General features: G+C 45.8%; 1 protein-coding gene across 1 annotated transcript in view; it reads left to right on the top strand.

Moving 5' to 3' along the window:
* SEPTIN7 (septin 7) overlaps positions 1-26117 on the top strand; it is a 469639-nt gene that overhangs the window by 206734 nt on the left and 236788 nt on the right. The window contains exon 3 of the mRNA XM_070944651.1: positions 23460-23566. Coding sequence (XP_070800752.1) covers positions 23460-23566 — 107 coding nt within the window. The remainder of the gene's footprint in view (positions 1-23459; positions 23567-26117) is intronic.

The raw sequence follows: 26117 nt of genomic DNA, 5'->3' as shown, positions 1-26117 counted from the left end.
CCGCTAAGTTCTGGAGGGAATTTCTACGATCCATTGGGTCGTCCCAGGGGCTTAGCTCGGATTTTCACCCGTTGACAAAGGGATCGGCTGAAAAATTGAACTCGATGGTGGAGCAGTACATTAGGTGTTACATGAATTATCAACAGGAGAACTGGGCGGACTTGCTACCATTCGCAGAAGTTGCTTATAATAATGCAGTACACAGCAGTACTGGGTTGACCCCTTTTCAAATAACTACGGGCATGGATTTTGTGCCCATGCCTGAATTGCCTAGAGAGCCGCCTACTTCCATGTCCTTAACAGACTGGATGACCTCGTTGAAAAAGGGTTGGGAGAATACAAAAAAAGGTTTAGCGGAGTCAGTGGAAAAATATAAGGCTCAAGCCGACAAACATCGGGGTCTCCAACCACCTTTCCGGATAGGGGATAAGGCGTATTTGTCAACCAAGTACCTAAGATTGAGAGTGCCCAGTAAGAAGTTTGGACCCAAATTCATAGGTCCCTTTCCTATAGTGAAAGTGATTAACCCAGTGACTGTCCAACTTAGGCTCCCTCGCATATTAGGGAAAATACACCTCGTTTTTCACAACAGCTTATTGAAACCGGTCAGAGAATCCACCCTCAGACCTTTGCCAGCTGCTCCCCCCCCTCCTTTAGTAATACAAGGGGAGACTCATTATGATGTGGAGAAAATCTTGGACTCTAGACTTTACAGGGGCCGATTACAATATTTGGTGCACTGGAAAGGCTACCCTTTGACTGAAGCTACTTGGGTTAAGAGTTGGGACGTGAAGGCTGATGCGCTTGTGAAACAGTTTCATGACAAATTTCCTGACAAACTGAAAGGTCCTCCTGGAGGGGGGGGGCGTTAAAGGGATTAGTGTTAAGCGTTAACCCCTTATTTTGTGTTTTGTCTGTTTTATTTTTCAGGATGTGGTTCTTTCTGCAGGGGGGGACGCCTGTCAACCTTAGAAGCCATATTAGGCCGGAAGCTTCAATGCTACCACCTCCTCATGTGTGGGAAAGTAGGAGGGGGATTTAGGAGAGGGGAGTTAGTAGACATAATAGCATTTTTTCCTATCAGTCAAGGTCAGGGTGGTCTAGCATCTGGAGGAGGAGTGGTCAGGGGCTGGGCCGAGGCGAAACCGACGGTGATTGGAGCATGTGACCGAAAGGAGAGAAAGGGGTTGGTTTTGGGAGCTTTGTATTATTGAAGGAAAGCCCAGGTTTTTCAGATTCGGGATTTCCCAGATGTGCCAGTTTACCTATCGCTAGTAAAGAGAACTTTGGAAAATGCCTGCTTCCGCGTCTTTACTGGGAGTCGAGGGTTTTCTGGAACACTGACATTGCATACAGTAGATTTAAGTTCACCCTTTTCATTCAACAATTCACTATATCTAACAATTTGTTCCTTTCTAAATGTTATTCAATATGAGAATGCTTCAATAGTTGATAACCAGACTGGAATTTTAAAATAATGTTGTCTTTTAATCTTCTCCCAGTTTAAAAGCAAGGCCTCTCGTATAAAATGTCTTCTAAAATACCCCTGCATTTTTGTTCCCTTATACCATAAAAAAGCGTGCCATCCCAACAACAAATCATGTCCTTCTAAAGTCAATAATCTAGTATTTCTTAGCATTACCCATTCCTTGATCCACATCAAACTTGTCGCTTGATAGTATAATTCCCAATTAGGGAAGCCAAATCCTCCTCGTATTCTAGCATCTTGCAACAATTTTAATTTTATTCTCGCTTTTTTGCCTTGCCAAATGTATTTCAACACTATTTTATTTAAATCCTCAAAATACTCTTTCCCCAACTTAATTGGAATTGTCTGGAACAATTGGATTCTAGGTAATATATTCATCTTAATCGTTGATATTCTCCCTATTAATGATAGTTGTAAATTTTCCCACTTTGCCAAGTCTGTCACTATCTGTTGTTTGAGTTTATTGTAATTGTTTTCTTTAAGTGTACTACATCTTGCTGTCAAGTATATCCCCAAGTACTTAACCTTATTTGTGACCTGCATCTTCAATACTTCCGCCAGTTCTTCTTTTTGTTTTAACATGTTTTTTGTCAAAATCTTCGTTTTGTCTTTATTTATTTTCAAACCTGCTACTTTTCCATATTCTCCTATCTTGTCTATCAATTTAATTGCTGATTCTAATGGATCTTCTAGAATAAAAACCAGGTCATCTGCGAATGCTTGCAATTTGTATTCTTCCTTTTGAATTTTCATTCCTTTTATATCTTTTTCTTCTCTAATATTTCTATTTAGCACTTCTAATGTTAACAGAAACAACAGAGGTGACAGTGGGCAACCTTGTCTCGTTCCTTTTTTTATTTCAATAGACTCTGTCAATTCTCCTTTTATCATTACGTTTGCTGTTTGTTTATGGTATATGGCTTCTATGGCTTGAATAAATTTTCTACCGAAACCCATCTGCTCCAGCTGTAAAAGCATAAATCGCCAATTCACATTATCGAAGGCTTTCTCTGCATCTAGAAATATCAAAGCCATTTGTTTTTCAGGATGTGCCTCATAATATTCCAAAGTGTCCAGAATTATCCTCATATTATCTTTAATCTGTCTTTTTGGCAGAAACCCATTTTGATCAGAGTGTATAAAATTATTTAAGCATCTTTTGAGTCTTTCTGCCAGTATTGAAGCGAAGATTTTATAGTCTGAGTTAGCAGGGATATGGGCCTATAGTTCTTGATTAGTTGTGGGTCGGTGTTCTCCTTTGGAACAAGTGTAATATATGCTTCTGACCATGACTTGGGTAGTTTCATCTTTAACATAAATTCATTCATGACTTCTAACAATGGGAGACTCAACGATTCCTGTAGTGTCTTATAATATTCCACTGGCAGCCCATCCGGGCATGGTGCCTTCCCATTCTTTTGTTTTTTAAGTGCTTCAGTTAATTCCATCATCGTTATATTTCCTGCTATCATCATTTCAGTGTCTTTGGAAATCTGGGGTAAATTCGCTTTCAGCAGATATTGTTTAATACTTTCCTCCTCTATATTCTCTTGCTCATACAATTTTCTATAATAATCCTGTATAATTTTTTTCTTCTCTTTATTCCCATATCTAGTTTGTCCTTGGTCATCCACTAGTTGTGTTATTTTTCTTGATTCTCTCTCTTTTTTCAGTTTGTATGCTAACCATCTACCTGGTTTATTTGCGTCTTCAAAATAGTTCTGTTTGGCACTTCTAATTTTTTGTGCTAAATCCTCTTTTTCTATTAGTCCCATTTTATGTTTAATTGTGTCCCTTTTTATTTTAATGTCCTTTTTTTGTGGAGATTTCTGTAGTTCTTTTTCAAGTTTCTTGTAGTCATCTTCTAATGTTTCATAAGCTTGCCTTTTCTTGATATTTCTTTTCCTTGTATAGTCTATTATCAGTCCTCTAGCATAGGCCTTCATTGTATCCCAAAGATTTTGCATTGATGTGTCCTCTTTTCTATTTTCTTTTTAAAAAAAACACAATTCTTTCTCCATTTTCTGTACAAATTCTTTTTCTTTTAGTATTGTATTATTTAAGGTCCATCTAGATCTGATCTCCTTTGTCCTTTCCATTTCATTGTCATTGGATTATGATCTGCCCAGGTACTTACTTCTATTTCAATTTCTTCTATGTTAGATGTCAATTCCATTGTCGTCCATATCATGTCTATTCTAGACCATGATGAATGTCTATTTGAATAGAAAGTATATTGTCTATTTTTTGCATTTCTTTCCCTCCATTCGTCTTTCAAATTTGTTTCCTCTATCATTTTAAAGAAAGATTTCAGAAGAGTCTTTCTACTTTGCTTTGTTGTTTTCTGTGTATTGTAATCTAATTTCTCTTCTACTGTACCATTAAAATCTCCCATCATGCAGATATTGTCATAGTCCAACTCAATTATTTTCATATGTAATTTTCTGTAAAATTCTTCTTTATTATCATTTGGAGCGTATATTGCTATTAAAAGTATTTTCATATTATTATCTATTATTTCCACCATCAAGATTCTTCTGTCATCATCTGTATAAATTTGCTCCGCTGGGATTGTGTCTCTGATATATAAAACAACTCCTCTTTTTTTACATTGTGGCAATGAAGTGAATATTTTCCCTAATTTTGGCTGTACCAATATTTGTTCATATTGCTTTTTAATATGTACTTCTTGTAAACAAATTATATCAAACTTTAATTTCTCTAATTTATGAAATATCTTTCTTCTTTTAATAGCTAAATTTAGTCCATTTATGTTTATTGTAATCAGTTTTTTCTCTTCCATATTTATATTTTATAAGAAGGGTTTATTGCTCTAGTAGATCTCGGTTCACGTTGTTCTCTGTATTCCACGTTGCTACCCACTGTGCCTTCTTCTTTTTCGGTCGTTGCTAAGCATTCTTCTTGTAGTTCAATCAATGATTCTTCTCTTCTTGACTCCGCTTCTTTCTCTCTCAAGTATTCTGCACAGAAAGCTTTTGCTTTATCAATTGAATCTATTCTATATTTTTGTTGTTGCCACAAAAACACAAGGCCTTCTGGTATCAGCTATCTGTAGTTCACACCTTTCTGTAATAATATTTTGGTCAAGAAATGATATTCTCTTCTCATCTCCCTCACTCTTCTCGGTATTTGCTTCAGAACCATAATTTCCTTATCCTTATATTTCAATGTTTTCTCTCTTGTAATCTGCAGTATTTGCGTTTTAATCGATTTCTTGGTGAATCTTATGTGGACTTCTCTTGGTAGATTGTTTCTCATTACGTATCTTGTATAGACTCAAAATATCTCGTCTATGCCATCCATCATCTTTTCTTTAGTAATTTCTAATGCTTCTGCCAAAATTCTTATCATTTTTTCTGCCAAATTTTCTCCCTTTTCTTCTTCTATATTTTGAAATCTGAGGTAAAATTCTGATCTGTCCATCTCTCATCCCAGCACAGTTGTTACTTTCTTAAACCAGAGGGGAAAAAAGGATACAATGTTTCCAATCCACTAGATGGCAGTGTTACTTATTTTCTCCACTTTCCCTTCCCTTCTTAAATTCAATACACAATAAAATAAAAATGGAGAGAGGGGGAAAAAAAACAAAAAGTAGACAAAAGATAAAACCAGGGAAAATTTGTACTAAAAAGGCACTAAAAACTTAAAAGTTAAGTAAATAAAATGGAAATCTCCAGACCAATCCAGTCCAGTCCAAGTTAAAAAATACAATCATCCATAAACATCCACAAGTAGAAATAAGTTGAAAAATAGGGAAAGCTACCTTAGACTCAGGCTTAATTCCTCCACTTAACTTCTTCTGTCTTCAATTTTAACTTCCTTTTCACCTCAGGGTGTTCTCTCAAATAATCTATTTAAAAGTTCTCTCACCAAGCCGACACACTTTCTCCCGATCTCTTCCATTCCGGAGCTGTCCCAACTTCAGCAGCTTCAATGGCTGCCTCTTTGCCGCCGGAAAAAAGGGCTTCTCCTGGATCCACCAGAGACTTTGTGGTGTCCCTGGGATCAGCAGTATGTGCCCTCCACTATCACCGTCTCTACAGGATGGTGAGGTCCAAAATGGACCGTCCAGTGGGGAAGATATCGACGGCGATCTTGGAGCTTCAAGATCACCCGCCGTACCGTCGCAACACCAGCTCCGCCTCCTGTCACTAAGCTTTTTGGACACATAGGCGCAGGGCAGTAATTGTCCTCTGGTGTTCCTTTGTAGGAGTACTGCAGCCACTGCCACATCGCTGCCATTGGCTTGTATGATGAATTGCTGCTCTGGATCTGGCTGATGCAGGATCGATTCTTGGGCTTTTGCTTTGTCGGCGGGGACCCCTGTTTTTCTGTATTTTCCTGAACTGTATTTCCTGGAACTGATAGGTCCCTAAAAGAAAAGAAAATCCCCCAGACGTGACTGGAGAAAGGATTCTTCCCCCCGCCCCCACCCCAGAGAAACAAAAGCAGCAGCAAACCTATCAGGGGTCTGGAATATAAAATACATCCCCCTCCCTGATCCTTATGCGGTAGTAGGCTTCCCTTAAATCCAGTTTGGTAAACACCTTGCCCTTCAACAAGTGGTTAAGCATGTCTTTCATGAGGGGGAGGTGGTAGATGTTTTCCATGCACATTGTGTTAATTTCACAAAAATCAACGCAAAGCCTCACAGACACACACACACCCATCTTTTTTCTCTTTGAAGAGTAACTTTGGATTTTGCGGGCTGGATGAAGCCTCACTCCGGATTGGTATCTATGTACTCCCTCAATTCCTCCATCTCTTTTGGAGTCATGGAGTACATTTTCAGCTTGGGTAATTTAGCCCCTGGCACAAACTCTATCATGCAGTTGGTCGAGCGATGGGGGGGGGAGGAAATTACAGTCCTCTTCGCTAAAAACCCCCCATAAGTCTCGATACTCCTTGGGCACTTGCTGGCTGCCAGGTAGGGCATCTCGGGCTGGGGCTGCAGGTTCCGGCGTGGTAGTCTCCTTTGAGGTGGTGACTTCTAGAGGATGGTCCTGCCATACAGGTGGCAATGGGCCAATGCCAATGACTAGCTTCCTATAGCTGCCATCCCAGGAGATTGTGGGACCCCACTTATCGAGCCATGCAAGTCCCAATATGACTGAGTCGGTCATCTTTGGGGCAACTATGAACCGGAGGAATTTCCAATGGTGCCCCATCTCTAGTCTGACGAGCTCAGTGGCCAATTAGCGTTCCGTCAACTTGTTCAAAGCTGATGGGGTGCACTAGGGGCCTCGTGCATATGCCCAACTGTTCAACTATGGGGAGACTGATTAGGCATCATGTGCAACCGGTGCCTATGACAGCTTCTACTTCCCCTTAGACCCCCATCTCTGGGACTGCTAATGTAATTTTGAGGGCAAAGGGGCAGATGGCTCCACTTACCATCGGATCGTCGTCGCCACTGCTTTTTCCCGGGGAGGCTGGAGGAGATCTGCTGGCTGGAGTTCCCTCTGCTTCGATGGACAGGAGTGGGACTTCTGCAGCCTGTTTGACACTCCGTCCTTTGTCTGGCGGTTTCCATGGGGTTTTCCTTGCTCTGGCTCGAGCAGGCGACCTGGTTTGAGGAATGGGGGTCGGAGCCAGGCATTCTGAGGCCTGGTGACAACACTTGTAGCATTTGATAGTCCTGGATGGTGTGGGAGGGGGCTCTTCGGGCTTCATCGTCTGTGCCCAGCATCCTAACTGTCTCCTGGTCAGTTTATCCGCAGCTGGTTTCCTGTGAGGGTGAAGCTCTAGGTCCAGAATGATGGCAGTGTTGTACCACGACTGTATCCGGTCCGATACTCACCTTATACACTCTATACAATCCCCACTCCCAATTTCCCACAGTATAATTTGTGGCAGGCCTGAAGCCTGAAGGCACAAAGGTAGAAAGATGGCTTCCAGGTCTGATATCCAGTTTAATGGAACAGAATGTTAACTTTGCTGTACTTCATTATACAAAATCTGTTTGTTTAGAAATAGATTACTCTACATAATTTTAAATGAAAGTGTTTTTTCCCCTGACACATTTTATTGCATTAGGGTCATAGTGGGATTACTTAATGCATTCAATCATTTGAAACTTACTGTCACATAGACAGTGAGATGTGGGGTGTCTAAATTTGATAAATAAAATAAAAATAAGTTAATGTGGTTTGCACAGCTTTTCCTTTTCAAAAGTCATTCTTTTTGCCAGAGTTCTTATTAATATAGCTGAATGTGTTTTACAATTATTTTAATGGTCAAGTAATAGTTCTGGAGTTTCAGCTAGCCCTCAAAACATGGATCACATCGTACTGATCAATTACTAATTTGAAATCTATGTATTGCTTTTCCATATGAAAATTCTCATTACTTTTGTGGTTGAATTACAAACGTATTCTATGTTTTAGTACAACAGTAAAACAAGTCCTGTACCTGTTTATATTATTAAATCCTCTTTAATCTATCTAATTTATCAAAGTAAAATACTCTTGTCAGGGTATGTAGATTTAATAGATGTAAGCTGATGAGAGGTTGTAAGCAGAGGCAACTGTAAACTGATGCAATGGGAATGAGGCAGCAGGGTTACTGCCACTTTAAGAAGCTGTCTATATAAGGGAAGCCTTTAGAGGTCGTCTCCTTTCTCCTCATATTCTCTCTCGTCATGTATCTCATTGCTCTCTCTGTGTCAGTAGCTGTATGATAAGGTATTTACCATGTATAAGTCTGTATATATTTAGCTATATATAAACCACTGTTAATTATCTAAAGGCTCTGTGTGCTGTGTGCTGTGTTTTTGCTCCTGGATTTATCTCATAATACTAGTTAGGCTGCCTAAACTCTGACATACTCTGTTTTAAACATTGTATTAAATGGTGTATACCAAAAATAATTCCTAGACCCAGGCATTCCCCTTCCAACTTGGTATGAAATGCAAAATGATATTTAATATCAAACTATGTTTAATTTAAAACATCCCTTTTCAAGTGCAAAACATCTGTTTTGAGCACAAATCTGGCTGCTTTTAGCATTTGGGAATGTTGCAGAATTGACTTCAAATTCTAAAGTTTTTGAACTTCCTAACGTGAATTTTTAGCACCATTATGTGGATGTGTTTAGGGAACTGATCTGTCCCCGTACCCACACACACACCCACACAGCCAGTCGAGGGTTAAGGAAACACTTTGGAACGCACCCAGGTCTTATCTCCGACTTGGCAGCGATAGACACACCGTCTGCCAAGGGTCTTTATTTTCACAAACAGACAGATAAGATACGAACGTTCAAGAAAGTCCAAACAGAAATAATATTCCTCCCAGCAGTTCCGGACGAGGCTTTAGTGACTCCAAGGTTTTGCTTTGTTCGTCACAAGGATCCTTTGACCACTACCCTCTATTATATAGTCTCTGGGGTGTGGTCCAGTGACTCAGTTCTAATCCCTAGCACGCCTCCCAAGCTGCTGCAAACGTTTATCACGCCTTCGGAGGCGTGCGTCCAGGAATGATGTTTCATTATCACTTTGACTCGAATCAGCTGTTTCCTCTCCCTCAGCCGGCACTTGAAACAATGCCAGAGGGGAGGGGCCTGGAGAGGGAGGCCTGGCTGACTCCTCTTCCTCATGCTCGGAGCTTTCTTCCTCCGATGGGACAGGCTCAGAGGGCGGGGCCACAACAGGAACAAGTTGGAATTCCCAAACAAATGAGATCAAATGTATGGCTTTGATTCTTAGAACATAGCCTAATGAAACCAAATTTTTCACAAGGGGTAAGTAAAGTTCAAGCTTGTGCTATCTGAGGCTTCTGTTTCTAGCTTGGGAGCAATACAATGACTTACCTTCACATACAAAAGTGATATCCTAATAGGCACAAATCTTTTGATAATGCATGTAGCTGTGATAAAATCAAGATGTTTCTAACCATAGTTGCTGTTTTATTCCAATAGAAAACAAACAAACAAACAAACAAACAAACAAACAAACAAACACAATCCAGTCAGTTTTAGACCAATTTGGATAACTTCAAAAGTTTACTTAAATTTTTGATACAGGGAAGTTCAACTGTTTCAAGTAGGTTTAATCATAAGTAGAAGAAGAACCCCCAACAAGCCATAATTACAGGTATATATCTACATATGACAGGAACCGGAAATACCTCACAGACCCAGCTGAAGGCAGCTCCTCGAGAGTCAGGGAATACATCTCAAACCAATCCTGCCAAGACTGCAGACATAACCCTTGTAACATCTTCCCTTTTTAATTAATACAACTATCACATTTTAAAACATTAAAAAAAAACCACTAACCCTATAAGCATTACATATATACATTAAAACGATATAAAACACTGTATTACTAAAACACTACAAACACTACATTGTGAAACATGCAAAGTTCCGATGCAAGCAACTGTAACATCTTCCCTTCATATTAACACAACTATCACATATTAACACATTATAAAACATTGCAAAAGAGTTCAAATTGTAAAAGGGAACAATATCAACACTTTGTACAAATTGAGTCTGTTAGATTGTAGAAAAAAACAATATCAACACTTTCTACAAATTGAGTCTGTCAGGTGGTCACGAACATCGGCCGCTGCGAGTAACAACTGGTCCTCTTGCGCCAACTGGCTCTCTTTGCACTATGGGCTTCTCCGACCTCACTGAAACCGCTGAGCTCTTCTCGACGCTTACTGGAGTGTCTGGCACTCAACTGCTATTGGGTATACCTGTTTGCTCCGAGCTCTCATCAACATTAATCTGAGGCCCCATCCCTATGCATTCCTCATTGTCCATGGGTAAATGCAGTGTGGTAATACCAGATACGTCTGGCCTGTCCACAGGATATGTAAAGTCTGGCCGCTCAGCTACACGCAAGTCTACCCGATTGCGACGATACAAAGTTCCTTCAACGTCCACTAAATAGGAATGTGGAGCCACTTGTTGTAAGCAGCTACCCATTTTCCAGCAACCTGTTCGATCTCCAGGCAGCAGTCTCATCCGAATCCGTTCCCCAATCTTCAATTCTGGCAAATCTCTAGCTGAGTTGTCATATCTTGCCTTGACCGCTTGTCTCTTCAGCCGTAACTTTTCTGGAACCCCTTGTATCACCGAGGGCTCAAGCAGCCTATTGGCCACTGGTAGTGATGTCTTTAGTCTCCTTGCCATCAGTCTCTGTGCCAGACTACTGTCCATGCCCTCAGATGGAGTATTTCTCCAATGTAGAATGGCTTTCCATGGGTCTTTACCTTCACTGTGAGCTTTCCTACATAGATTCTTAACAATCTTCACAGCTGATTCAGCTTTGCTGTTAGCTTGTGGATGACGCGGTGAAGAGGTCACATGCTCGAACTCCCACTCAGCGGCAAATTTCCTAAATTGTAAACTCGTAAACTGAGGACCATTATCTGAGATCACTTTATCCGGTTGGCCATAACGTGCAAACTGCGTCTTGCATCTCTTAATAGTAGTCTCAGCCAAACAGTCTGTAAGGGGTTCGATTTCCCAAAAGTCAGAATATAGATACTCTTTTCCTGCATAGTTGAACAAATCCATACTAACAATTTGCCAAGGACGTGATGGTATCTTGTGTGACATCATGGTTTCTCTTTGTTGCGAATATGCATATTCATTGCAGGTGGAACAATTGCTAACAAAGTCCTTGATTTCGCCCTGCATATTGGGCCAGTAAAGCGTGTCACGGGATTGTCTATAGCATGCCTCTCTGCCAATATGGCTCGAGTGTATGCGCAATAGCATCTCTGCTCTCATTGACCTAGGCACTATGACTCTTGGGCCCTTATACAAGATCCCGTTTTGTACGGCAATCTCATCTCTGAAAGACCAATATTCCCTCACTATTGCCGGAACTGCCTCCTTCTCATCTGGCCACCCATTCATAACAATAGCCTTCAGTGCCTGTAAAGCTACATCAGTACCTGTGTGCTGCCTAAGCTGACATAGCTGGTGATTTGTAACATTAAGATAGTCTGCTTGGTTAACTTTGGCAAAAAAAGTTTGTTCCTGTTGCAACCAGCAGACCGTCTGATGCTCACGTTCTCCTCCAAGTGTCACTTGATCTAACGTACCCCTACTCAGGGTATCACTAATACACATTTCACATCCTGGCTTATAGACAACATTAAGGTTGTAATTCTGCAAACTAAGCAACATGCTCTGCAGACGTTTGGGAGCACAGAAAAGGGGCTTCTTGAATATGGCTATTATTTATTTATTTATTTATTTGTTTAAATTTCTATACCGCCCTTCTCCAATATAGGACTCAGGGCGGTGAACAGCCAAAGTAAAAACAAGACATACATACAAAACATACAAAATCTAAAAAACTGATTAAAATAATTAAATATCTTGGCCATAATTAAAACTGTTCCAATTTAAAATCAATTTAAAATTTGACTCAAGCCAGCCCAGCTAGTTGAAATAAATGGGTTTTCAGGGCCCGACGAAAAATCCGGAGGTCTGTTATTGTACATAACTCTGGGGGGAGGTTGTTCCAGAGGGTGGGCGCCACCACAGAGAAGGTTCTCCCCTTGGGGGTCGCCAGCCGACATTGTCTGGCGGACGGCACCCTGAGGAGGCCTACTCTGTGTGAGCGTACTGGCCGGTGGGAGGCTATTGGTGGCAGAAGGCGGTCTCGTAAGTACCCCGGCCCTAAGCCATGGAGCGCTTTAAAGGTGGTCACCAACACCTTGAAGCGCACCCGGAAGACCACCGGGAGCCAGTGCAGCTCGCGCAGGAGAGGTGTCACATGGGAGCGCCTCGTCGCCCCCATAATCCCCCGCGCGGCCGCGTTCTGGACCAGCTGGAGCCTCCGGGTGCACCCCAGGGGGAGCCCCATGTAGAGAGCGTTGCAGTAGTCCAGGCGGGAAGTGACGAGTGCCTGAGTGACTGTGCGTAAGGAGTCCCGATCTAGAAAGGGGCGCAACTGGCATATCAGGCGAACCTGATAGAAAGCCCCCCTGGCCACGGCCGCCAAATGATCTTCTAAAGACAGCCGTGCGTCCAGGAGGACGCCCAAGTTGCGAGCCCTCTCCGTGGGGGTGAGTGATTCACCCCCAATAGCCAGCGATGGCATCAGCTGGCTATATCGGGACGCCGGAAGCCACAGCCACTTGGTCTTGGAGGGGTTGAGTTGGAGCCTGTTTCTCCCCATCCAGGCCCGCACGGCCTCCAGGCACTGGGACATCATATTAGCAGCTTGTGATCAGTTTCGGCTATGATTGTATCCCGGCCATAAAGATAATGATGGAAACGCTGGCAGGCAAATACAATACTCAAGCATTCCTTTTCAATTTGAGCATAATTCAACTCAGCAGAAGAGAGTGCTCTGGATGCGTATGCGATCGGCTGACTTTCTTGCATTAGGCAACATCCTAGGTCATTTTTGCTCGAGTCACTTTGGATGGTAACAGTCTTTGTAACATCGTAATATTTTAACACTGGAGCAATAGTGACCAAGCGTTTTATCTCCTGTACTTCCTGCTCGTGCTTGGGGAGCCAATGCCAAACTGCATCTTTGTCCAGAAGGCGTCTCAATGGCTGACACACCTCCTATAGGTGCGGCAGAAATTTTGCTAAATAGATAACAAATCCGATAGATCTCTGCACTGATTTAACATCAGCAGGGTTTGGCATCTCCACAATGGCTCTAATCTTATCTGGATCAGCTTTTAAACCTTGTGAGGACAAAATATGCCCATGGAAGTGGACTTCGTGCACCTTAAATTGCAGCTTCTTTACACTGAGCCTTAACCTCACCTGCCTACACCGATCTAATAGTACTATTAACTTCTCATCATGGTCATGCTCAGCTTCTTCGTCTGTTTCACCACAGCCAACTATAAGAATATCATCAGCTATTGGCTCAATTCCATCGAGCCTACTCAGTAATTCATGCTGCTTTCGTTGATACACCTCTGGTGCTACCGAAACTCCAAAGGGTAATTTAAGCCATCTCTTTCTACCCCATGGGATCCAGAACATAGTCATGTAGCTACTCATTTCATCCAGTTTGCACTGTAAGAAGGAGTCTCTAGCGTCAACAAGCGTAAAAACCCGTGCTTTGGGTAGCTTGTGCAAAACGTCATCAAGCGTTGGCATTAAATAATGTGACCGCTTCAGGGCCATATTCAGAAACTTGGGATCAATGCAAATTCTAATCTTCTCTGGCCTCCTAATAACAACCATGTTGCTTATCCAGTCAGTGGGCTCAGTTACTGACGTAATATGTCCTTCCACCTCGTACTTAACCAGTTGTGCTTTAACTTGCTGCTTAATAGCTATAGGCACATTGCGTGGTGCACTTTGTACTGGGGAAATAGTAGGGTCAAGTTCAAAATGAACCTCTCCTGGAACAGATACTATGGGGCCCTCAAACACTTCCTGGTATTTTTTTTTTAATTTATTTTTTAATTAGATTTATATGCCGCCCTTCTCCGGAGACTCAGGGCGGCTTACAATGCGTTAAGCAATAGCCTTCATACTTTTGTATATTTTATACAAAGTCAGCTTATTGCCCCCACAACTGGGTCCTCAATTTACCTACCTTAGAAAGGATGGAAGGCTGAGTCAACCTGGAGCCTGGGGAGATAAAATAAAAATAAAATAAAAAAATAAAAAAAATAAAAAAATAAAATGAACCTCTCCTGGAACAGATACTATGGGGCCCTCAAACACTTCCTGGTATACTTGGAGGATTTGCTGTTTTGTGTTGTGGCCCCGCCCTCTGAGCCTGTCCCATCGGAGGAAGAAAGCTCCGAGCATGAGGAAGAGGAGTCAGCCAGGCCTCCCTCTCCAGGCCCCTCCCCTCTGGCATTGTCTCAAGTGCCGGCCGAGGGAGAGGAGACAGCTGATTCGAATCAGAGTGATGAAGAAACATCATTCCTGGACGCACGCCTCCGAAGGCGTGATAAACGTTTGCAGCAGCTTAGGAGGCATGCTAGGGATTAGAACTGAGTCACTGGACCACACCCCAGAGACTATATAATAGAGGGTAGTGGTCAAGGATCCTTGTGATGAACAAAGCAAACCTTGGATAGTCACTAAAGCCTCGTCCGGAACTGCTGAGAGAAAGATTTAAAGTGTCGGACATTTGGACTCTTGAGTATTTATCTTTCTGTTTTACTTTGAAAATAAAGTCACTTGGCAGACGGTGTGTCTATCGCTGCCAAGTGGGAGATAAGACCTGGGTGCATTCCAAAGTGTTTCCTTAACCCTCGACTGGCTGTGTTGGTGTGTGTGTGGGTACGGGGACAGATCATCTTGTTCGTCACCCCATACTCCATCATTAACCCACGATGGACCAACAGCTGCAGCAGCAGATACAGCAGATGCTGGAGGCCAATCAGCTTCTGCAACAGCAAGTAGCACAGCTAACTGCCCAACTTGCTTTGGGAAATGCTCCTGCAGCTCCACCTCCTCCCCCTCCCCGTCCGAGATGCCCAGTGAACGTGCCAGATAGGTTTTCTGGGCAGCAGGAGATGTTTCTGGCCTTCTTGGGACAATGCCAACTGTTTATGGCGATGAGGCCGGAGGATTTTCCGGATGACCGGGCTCGGGTGGCATTTGTTATCAGCTCCCTCTCTGGCACTGCCGCCCGATGGGCCACGCCCCTGTTGTTGCAAGATAGCCCCTTGCTCCTGGACTTTCAGGGCTTTTTACAACACCTGCGCACCATGTTTGAGGACCCCCTCCGGGTGCAGACGGCAGCGAGGCGCATCAAGGACCTCCGCCAAGGCAAGCGCCCCCTGCAGGACTATATTGCAGAGTTCCGACTGCTAGGCCAGGATTCGGCTTGGAATGAGGTGGCGCTGATGGACGCCTTCCAGGACAGCCTTTCCGACGAGATGCAGGACGAGCTGGTTCGTGTGGAGGCGCCACTGACCCTCGACGCGCTGGTGACCCAATGCCTGCGCATCGATGCCCGCCTGCAACGGCGACGGCCCCGTCGGGCTCTTCCGGAACCATCGACAGCATCGGCACCCCCCGCGTTTCGCACCGATAGCGCTCCGGACCGCACAGCGTTTTGTGGCGACGGCTGAGGAGCCCATGGAGCTCGGAGCAGCCAGACCTCAACTGACGGCCCAGGAGCGGATGCGGAGACGTCAAGGGGGGTTGTGCCTCTATTGCGGCGAGGAGGGACATTTTGCCGCCTCGTGTCCCCGGAAGCGGAGTGGACCGCTCAAGCCTGTTCCGGAGTCTCGGCGTGACCAGCCGGGAAACGGGCCAGGCCTGGCCTAGGGGAAACTCTGGGTCAGGCACGTGACCATGCCCCGCCGGAGTCGGCGGCTGTGGACTGTGAGCCCCCTCGGCACCTGATTTTGAACACCTGGGTGTTGTTGGCTAACCGGTCGAAGGGGCTCCAGGCGCACACGCTGGTGGACTCGGGGGCCACCATGAACTTTATGGACCAGGCCTTTGTGGCCCATTACAAAGTCCCCTTGGTTCCAGTGGACCCTCCGTTGAGGGTCGAAACTATAGATGGGCGGGAACTCGTGGCGGGGCCCATCAAAACCGCTACCCAGCCCTTGCGCCTCGCCATTGGGAACCACGAGGAGGCGATCCAGTTTTACGTAACGGCGGATCTGCACTTTCCCTTGGTCCTGGGGATGGCCTGGCTTCGGGCACACGACCCTCAGGTGGCGTGGTCAAGAAACGCCATCTCGTTCCCGAGCCTGCAGTGTGTCGACCACCTTTGCCACACCTGCGCCGGCCAGGACGTCTCTGCCCCAAACGTCTCCTTGCCTCCGGAGCTGACGCCCTTCACCGACGTGTTCAGCGAGAAGGAGGCGGACCGCTTGCCCCCGCACCGACCCTACGACTGTGCGGTGGACCTAATGCCCAACACGCCCCTGCCCTCGGGACGCCTGTACTCCATGTCGGAGCCCGAGCTGGCCGCCTTACGGGACTTTCTGGAAAAGAACCTGGCCCGTGGGTTCATCCGGCCTTCGACCTCCCCGCTCTCGGCCCCGGTCCTCTTCGTTAAAAAGAAGACGGGGGACTTGCGCCTGTGTTGCGACTACCGGCGCTTGAATGCCATCACAGTGCGAAATCGCTACCCCCTGCCGCTGATCCCGGAGCTGATGGAGAGGTTGCGGGAGGCCTCAATCTTCACTAAGCTCGATCTCCGAGGGGCCTACAACCTGGTGCGCGTGAGAGAGGGGGACGAGTGGAAGACGGCGTTCGGCACTCGGTACGGACACTTCGAGTATACCGTCATGCCGTTCGGATTGACCAACGCCCCCGCGGTCTTCCAGCACTTGATGAACGATGTGTTCCGGGACATGCTGGATCGGTTCGTGGTGATCTACTTGGATGACATTTTGATCTATTCCCGGACCCCGGAAAGTCACCTCCAGCATGTCCGCCAGGTCCTGCAGCGCCTGCGGGAGCACCAGCTCTATGCGAAGTTGGAGAAATGCTACTTCTTCCAGACTTCCATAGAGTTCCTCGGGCACATCATCACCCCCGAGGGCATCGCGATGGACCCGCGCAAGGTGGAGGCCTTGCGCAGTTGGGAACCCCCGCGTCGGGTGAAGGACGTCCAGCGTCTGTTGGGATTCGCCAACTACTATCGGACCTTCATCCCGGGCTTCGCCACCCTGACCTTGCCGTTGACCCAGCTCCTTCGGAAGAAGGTCCCGTTCCAGTGGGGGCCCACGCAGCAGCAGGCCTTCGAGGTCCTCAAGCAGGCCTTCCTCACGGAGCCAGTCCTAAGGCACCCCAATCCACACCGTCCGTTCGTGGTGGAGACGGACGCGTCCAACGTGGCGATTGGGGCGGTGCTGCTACAGGCTCCGGTGGATGGTGGCACTCTTTTTCCCTGCGCATACTACTCCCGGAAACTCAACCCTTCCGAGCGCAACTACACCATCTGGGAAAAGGAGTTGCTGGCCATCAAGGCCGCGTTCGAGGCTTGGCGACATCACCTCGAGGGGGCCCGACACCAGGTGGAGGTGCGGACGGACCATCGGAACCTGGAGCACCTCACCACGGCCCGGAAGTTGAACCAGCGGCAGATCCGGTGGTCGTTGTTTTTCGCCCGGTTCAACTTCCACGTCACATACATTCCGAGCAACCTCAACGAGAGGGCGGACGCGCTATCCCGTAAGCCGGAATACTTTTGCCCCAAGGACTCCCTTCCCCCCCGGACGGTGCTGCCAGCGGACTCCTTGGCCGTGGTCCAGGAACCGGTGGACCTGCGGGCTCAGGTGCTGGAAGCGCAGCGACGGGACGACTGGTCGCAGCAGAGGAGAGCGGACGTCGGCCCCGCGTCCCCATGGACCGTGGAGGAGGGCTTGCTCAGACACCGGGGTCGGCTGTACGTGCCCACGAGTCCGCTCCGAGCCCTCGTCATGAACCAGTGCCATGACAACCCCGTGGCGGGGCACTTCGGCTTCTTTAAGACTTTGAACTTGGTGACGCAGACTTTTTGGTGGCCTCGGGTACGGCACAACGTGCACGCCTACGTGACGTCCTGTGTGACGTGCCGACAGGCCAAAGCCGCGTCCGGCCCCCCTCCTGGACTCCTCCAGCCGCTGCCGACACCGGAGAGACCGTGGGGAGCCATCTCCATGGACTTCCTGACAGACCTGCCCCTGTCCGCTACGTACACGACCGTCCTCGTGGTGGTGGATGCGCTCACGAAGATGGCACATTTCATCCCGTGCCGCGGCCTGCCCTCGGCCCGCATCACGGCTCGCCTGTTCCTGCAACATATCTTCCGCCTCCACGGCCTGCCGGACCGGGTGGTTTCGGACCGCGGGGCCCAGTTCACAGCCCGCTTCTGGAAAAGCCTGATGGCCGCGCTGGAGGTGCAGGTGTGCCTGTCGTCGTCGCACCATCCGGAGACTGACGGGGGCACGGAGAAGGTCATTGGCATACTGGAACAGTACCTCCGCTGTTTTGTCAACCAGCAGCAGGACAACTGGGCCGAGTACCTTCCCCTGGCGGAGTTCGCTTTTAATAACTCCCAACACACCTCCACCCAGATGACCCCGTTCCATGCCAATGTCGGATACCATCCACGGCTTTTCCCGTTGACCATCATGGACTCCCCTGTTCCCGAGACCCGGGACTTCCTCTCAGAGCTGCAGGCGGTGCAGCAACTGGTGCGGCGGCAGCTGATCCGGGCGAAAGAGGATTATAAACGGTTCGCCGATCGCGCCCGCCGGGCGACGCCACCGCTGGAAGTAGGAGATCGGGTGTGGTTGTCCACGAAACACCTCCCCACGCACCGGCCGGTGAGGAAACTGGCCCACCGTTTTATCGGTCCCTTCCCTATCGAGGCGGTCATCAATCCGGTGGCCTACCGATTGACTCTACCCCGCTCCATGCGGCTCCACCCTGTTTTTCATCGGTCCCTCCTGGTCCCTGAGGACCCCGCGAGCCATCTCCGCCGCCCGCCGACGCCTGCCCCCCCAGCCGCAGCCGACGAGGACGACGCCTCGACGTACGAGGTGGACAGTATCCGGGACTCCCGTTGGCTGAAGGGGCGCTTCCAATACCTCATCGCCTGGAAGGGGTACGGGCCCGAGGATTTCACCTGGGTGGACGCGTCTGCCATTCAGGCCCCTGACCTGGTGCGGGCTTTCCATGAACAGTTCCCGTCCCGACCCCATCCCGACCGTCAGACCCGGGGGAAGGGCCCTGCGGTGGGGGATAGTGTTGTGGCCCCGCCCTCTGAGCCTGTCCCATCGGAGGAAGAAAGCTCCGAGCATGAGGAAGAGGAGTCAGCCAGGCCTCCCTCTCCAGGCCCCTCCCCTCTGGCATTGTCTCAAGTGCCGGCCGAGGGAGAGGAGACAGCTGATTCGAATCAGAGTGATGAAGAAACATCATTCCTGGACGCACGCCTCCGAAGGCGTGATAAACGTTTGCAGCAGCTTAGGAGGCATGCTAGGGATTAGAACTGAGTCACTGGACCACACCCCAGAGACTATATAATAGAGGGTAGTGGTCAAGGATCCTTGTGATGAACAAAGCAAACCTTGGATAGTCACTAAAGCCTCGTCCGGAACTGCTGAGAGAAAGATTTAAAGTGTCGGACATTTGGACTCTTGAGTATTTATCTTTCTGTTTTACTTTGAAAATAAAGTCACTTGGCAGACGGTGTGTCTATCGCTGCCAAGTGGGAGATAAGACCTGGGTGCGTTCCAAAGTGTTTCCTTAACCCTCGACTGGCTGTGTTGGTGTGTGTGTGGGTACGGGGACAGATCATCTTGTCAATGGTCCCACCAGAGATTTAGGGGGGTAACTCACAACATTGTGTAACTCGGCCGGAATGGTAAACTGCATCAACCCCAAACGCTCACATGTTGATCCTGACAATAATGGTTTCTGATCAGCTTCCACAATCTGAAATTCAAGTTTATAAATATCCCCATGTATGCTTCATTCTGTTTGAAATAGGCCCAGTGAGTTCATTAATTCTCCTGAATATAACTTCAATTTAGTACTGCTAGGCTGAAGAAGTATCTCGGGTGCCAGTTTCATTTTGTCCTTTAAACTCATAACATCACAGGTTGCACCCGAGTCCAGCTGGCAGGGTTGAATTATGTTGTTAAACCTGAGATTCACAAACCATTTTTTGCCCTTGGAGTTTATTGCGCTGATACATTCTTTCCTATAAACCGCATCAGTGATAAACAAGGATGCATCTTCCTGAGATGCATTCTCCGTGTCTAACATTTGCTCAATTGTATGCAGCTTCCTCACTTCCCTTTTCTGTGCCTGACACACTCCTGAAAAGTGATTTAGCCTCCCACACGCTCTGCAGATTTTCCCATATGCTGGGTACTGCTCTCTCTCTTGTATGTCCATACTGCCGCAATATTTTTTTTTTTTAATTTGATTTATATGCCGCCCTTCTCCGAAGACTCAGGGTGGCTTACAATGCGTTAAGCAATAGCCTTCATACTTTTGTATATTTTATACAAAGTCAGCTTATTGCCCCCACAATCTGGGTCCTCATTTTACCTTCCTTAGAAAGGATGGAAGGCTGAGTCAACCTTGAGCCTGGTGAGATTTGAACTTGCAGTAATTGCAGGCAGCTGATGTTAATAACAGTGCTTTAGTCTGCTGCGCTACCAGAGCTCTTACTTAATATTTGCATGCTACTTGATTGTTTACAGATGAATTATAAAACTGCTTTTTATTCTAATATTTGTATTGATAATTCATCATACATGGCTGTTGTTTAGAGACTGTATTAATACAATCCTTACCCTGCTCTATGACTCTCAGTCGTTTGTCAGTAAGTTCTATAGTCCGACACATCTCAATTGCTGCTTGTAGGCTTAAATTATGCTCCCTCAAGAGACGGCGGTGTGTGCTTTCACTAGTAACGCCCAAAACTATTTTGTCCCGAATGAGCTCATCCCTTAAGGGGCCATAGTGACAACTGGCTGCTTTTTCCTTTAAGCGTGTGACAAAATTATCTATCGTTTCACCTTCTTGCTTGCAGCTGCCAAATATGTATCTTTCAAAAATTACATTTTTGAGAGGTCTGAAATAAGTCTCTAAAGCGTCTAGAATAACTTTGGTATCTCTTTCTTGGTCCACAGAAAGGGTTAAGTTGTGTCTGTAGATATGGAGGCATTCACTGCCCATCAATCTCCTTAATGTGGCAGCTTGAACTGCTGCCGACTTCTCTTCCAAGCCTGTAGCTAAGGCATAATCTTCGAATTCTGCCCTGAATTTATTCCAATTGCTGCCGCAATCTCCACTCACCCTCATAGCTCAGGCAGAGGTATACTGTTAGCAGCTGCCATACTTCCACTGCTTAGCTTTCGGGAGTATGCTTCAAATATATCCGGAAGACATGGATTCAGACTTCTGACACCATGTTTCAAGTAGGTTTAATCATAAGTAGAAGAAGAACCCCCAACAAGCCATCATTACAGGTATATATCTACATATGACAGGAACCGGAAATACCTCACAGACGCAGCTGAAGGCAGCTCCTCGAGAGTCAGGGAATACATCTCAACCCAATCCTGCCAAGACTGCAGACATAGCCCTTGTAACAGAGAACCCAGGGAATTCTGAGAGTTTATTTATTTATTTATTTATTTTTTAAATTTGTATACCGCCCTTCTCCCTGAGGACTCAGGGCAGTGAACAGCCAAGTAAAAGCATAAACTACAAACATTAAAATACAATTAAAAAGATATATATAAATTTGGCCCCATGATTAAAAACAATAACAAACAATTAAAAACATTTTAAAAAGTGTTAGGCCAGCCCGGCTTGCTGGAAAAAGAAGGTTTTAAGGGCACGGCGGAAGGCACCGAGGTCTTGGATTCTCCTTATCTCTGGGGGCAGCTGATTCCAGATGGTAGGTGCCCCCACAGAGTAGGCCCTCCCCCTGGGGGTCACCAGCCTACATTGTTTGGCTGATGGCACCCCGAGGAGGCCCTCTCTGTGGGGGCGCACAGGTCGATGGGAGGCCGTCGGTAGCAGCAGGCGGTCTCGAAGATAACTAGGTCCTATGCCATGTAGCGCTTTAAAGGTGATAACCAACACCTTGAAGCGCACCCAGAAGACCACTGGGAGCCAGTGCAGCTCACGCAGGAGAGGTGTTGTATAGGAGCACCATGCGGCTCCCGTGACTACCCGTGTGGCCGCATTCTGGACCAGTTGGAGCCTCCGGGTGCTCTTCAAGGGGAGCCCCATGTAGAGAGCGTTGCAGTAGTCCAGGCGAGAGGTGACGAGGGCTGAGTGATGAGTGACTGTGCACAGGGAATCCCGATCAAGAAAGGGCCGCAACTGGCGAATCAGGCGGACCTGACAGAAGGTCCCCCTGGCTACAGCCATCAGATGTTCCTCCAAGGACAGCTGCGTATCCAGGAGGACTCCCAGATTACGCGCCCTCTCCGCGGGGGCCAAAGACTCGCCCCCGATAGTCAGTGATGGAGTCAACTGACTGTATCGGGATGCCGGGAGCCACAGCCACTCAGTCTTGGAAGGGTTGAGCTTGAGCCTGTTCCTCCCCATCCAGATCCGCACAGCCTCCAGGCACTGGGACATCACTTCAAGGGCATTGTTGGGGTGGTCTGGAGTGGAGATGTACAGCTGGGTGTCATCAGCCAAAGCCACGGATGATCTTGCCCAGCGGCTTCACATAAATGTTGAACAGAAGGGGCGAGAGGACCGACCCCTGAGGCACTCCACATATAAGAGGCCTCGAAGTCAACCTCTGCCCCCCTGCCAACACGAACTGCGACCAGTCTGAGAGAAAGGAGGAGAACCACCGTAACACGGTGCCCCCCCATCCCCAACTCTTCCAACCGGTGCAACATGATACCATGGTCGATGGTATCAAAAGCCGCTGAGAGGTCTAACAGGGCCAGAACAGAGGAGCAACCCCTGTCCCGAGCCCTCCAGAGATCATCTACCAACGCGACCAATGCCATTTCCGTGCTGTGCCCGGGCCTGAAACCCGACTGGAATGGATCTAGATAAGACGTTTCCTCCAGGTACTGCGGAAACTGTCGTGCGACCACACTCTCGACAACCTTCGCCACAAAGCGAAGGTTGGAGACAGGATGATAGTTGAAGTTCACAGAGCTTAAAGTTGCCAAGGTTGAGAAACACTCTTGATATATTTAAAGACTTGTAATCCATGTCTCTTTATACAGATAGGACAGACAACTGTCATCTCCAGAATATCCAGAGCATTTGTCTCTGAGAATGAACCATTCCTTAATCTTTTTTTAATGTAAAAATCAGTCACAAACTCTATTTTTAGATGTTAAAAGTTTAAATATTTGAACAAAACTTGAGTCCCCCTCAAGAAAATCATATTGAGTTATATGTATAGTGTCTTTGATTTTAAACCTGTAAAGTAAAGAATAGTTATGAACAATACAAAATAACATTTTTATATTTTAAAATATATTGATCTAGAAAACATATCCAGTCTAATTGTATTAATGTTTCTTTTTGCTTTTGGTAGGTGAATCTGGATTGGGAAAATCAACACTAATCAACTCATTATTCCTGACAGACCTGTATTCTCCAGAATTCCCAGGACCTTCACATAGAATTAAAAAGACTGTACAGGTTTGCAGATAAAAAGTATAGCTTCTGCTATGTTCTTTTGTATGTTAGACTGAAAGAGAAGTACTTTCATTTTATTTGTTTGTTTAATTAATTTTTTAAAGCTATCCAGTAGCCAAAACTATAAAGTTTTACTATAAAACAGACTAAAAAGTACAATCTAAGCAAAAACATATGATAAAACCAAACCAGATACAAAATAAAAATATCATACACAGGTAGTCCTCAACTTACGAGTGTAATTGAACCCAGAAATATGGTCGTAAGTTGTGCTGATCATTTAGCAGGTCACCATGTGACTGTGCCTGCTTTTACTACCTTTTTTGTGGTGGTTGCTAAGCAAATCCATTGTCCACAATCAGCTATAAATGCAGGCCAGTTGCCAAGTGCCCAAAATGTGATTAAATGACAGGTGGGGGGTGGGGGTGGGGGTGGCCATCATAACTTCGAATCAGCATCATACTGCTGATTCAAAAACTAAGAATTAAAATACAGTTAAAAGCCAATTAAAAGGCTTGGGAAAATAGAAAAATGCCAGAATGATGCTAATGTGGGCACCAGTAGAGCTTTGGGGAAGGAATTCCATCAATTCCAGTCTGTTACCCTGGCCAGCACTGGTTTAGAACATCAACCACCTCACCTGCTTAAAATGAAAAGGCAAAGTAGAACTGAGGATCATATTGTTGGCATCTCAGCACATACTTCTGAATGACCTCAGCTAGCAATTTCTTGTAGATATTAAAAATTATAGTCGATAAAATGGAACTCTGGGGGACTCTATAACCCAACCTGTCTCTGATTGTTTCTGCCCATCCACTGGGTGCACTTCAGGTCCCATTAATCAAGCTGTGTCATCTACTGGAACCCAGGAGACATGCCTTCTCTCTTGCAGTGCCTGCCTTCTGGAATGATGGGGGTATCCCTTCTATCTCCAAAGATCCAGATGGCTTCTACACTGATGACCTTTGGGAAGCTATTAAAGTCCTGACTATTGAGCCAATAGTGCATCAAGAACACGGGGGCATAACATCTAACCGACAGGAGGGAAATTCAAAAGTAATGTTAGAAAGTATTACCTCACAGAAAGACTAGTGAAAACTTGGAACCAACTTCCAGCAGAGGTAGTGGGTCAGACATCAGTAACTGAGTTTAAACATGCTTGGGATAAATACATTTCCATCGTCCAACAAAAATAAAAAATAAAATAAAAACTAATTAAAATAATAATAATAATAATAATAATAATAATAATAATAATAATAATAATAATAATCAGGATTCAGACTGACAGGCACTTGGTCCACAACACACCTGACATAACAATAGTTGAAAAGAAAAAAGTATGGTTCATTGACATTGCAATACCTGGTGATGCACGGATTGAAGATAAGATGTCCCAATTGTAACTGGAGCCCTTGGAACAATACCCAAAGGGCTACCTCGCTATTTAGAAATTCTAAATTTACCGGACTTGAACATTTTGACTCTACAAAAAACCACTTTACTCAGAACAGCTTACATCCTCCGACGATACCTTAACAGTTCCTAGGTCCTTGGTTAGGACTCAAGCTGCTGAGCTATTAACCACCTCAAAGGCTGTGAATCTCACCAATCATCATCATCATCATCATCATCATCATCATCATCATCATCATCATCATCCAGCATGGTCATCTCATTTGCTGTGTATACTGTCGTAATAATAATAATAATAATAATAATAATAATAATAATGATAAATTAAAAAGAAAACAAAAAACAAACTCAAAGGGCAGACTTGATGGACCACTAGGTCTTTTTCTGCTGTCAGTTTTCAATGTTTCTATGTTCCTTACTTATTGTAGGTTTTCATGAACAATAGCAACATAACCTTCTCTCACAGCAACTCAAGTGGAAGAACATATCAGAGCTTCTAGCACCTCATCCATTAGTGACATAACATTGGAGGCATAACTTTTAATTCAACCCTCATAGAAGGGGGCAACAAAGTAGATTTCCTGCCTGGTTGCTGTGTCTTGTAACTCTATCTATCTATCTATCTATCTATCTATCTATCTATCTATCTATCTATCAGACTGTGGGCGATGTATAATAAAATATTAAAACATAGAAACAGTATATAAAAGTTAAAACTGAAAAAGAGGCAAAGTTAATTAAAAAGAATGTTAAATATTAATTAAAAGGTGAAAGGAGGACTTTCATAGCACTAAACAGCCCCATGTTTGCGTGCTCCTCTGCACTCCTCAAGCAAGATTGCAGAGCCATGTTTTCACACCTTTCAGAACTGGACCCGTTTGAATGGTTTCCAGCCTCCCTGTGGAGGATATAGTGTAAGAGAAACTCAAAGTCACCAGGGTGTGTTCTGACCATGACAGAGGGGTCAATAGAAGCTCTTCTCTCAGACCACATTGTCACTGCTCCAACAAGAAAACCATGTCTGGTGTATGGCCATTGTCCCAAGTTGGGCCATGAGAGAGACCAGGGGTGAAATCCAGCAGGTTCTGACAGGTTCTGGAGAACCGGTAGCGGAAATTTTGAGTAGTTCGGAGAACCG

Source organism: Pituophis catenifer, unplaced genomic scaffold (genome assembly GCF_029215685.1).
Source record: "Pituophis catenifer annectens isolate HBS135680 unplaced genomic scaffold, rPitCat1.0.hap2 SCAF_5, whole genome shotgun sequence".
Lineage (NCBI taxonomy): Eukaryota > Metazoa > Chordata > Lepidosauria > Squamata > Colubridae > Pituophis > Pituophis catenifer.
The sequence above is the reverse complement of the archived record's forward strand: the minus strand, read 5'-3'. Positions and strand labels throughout refer to the sequence as shown.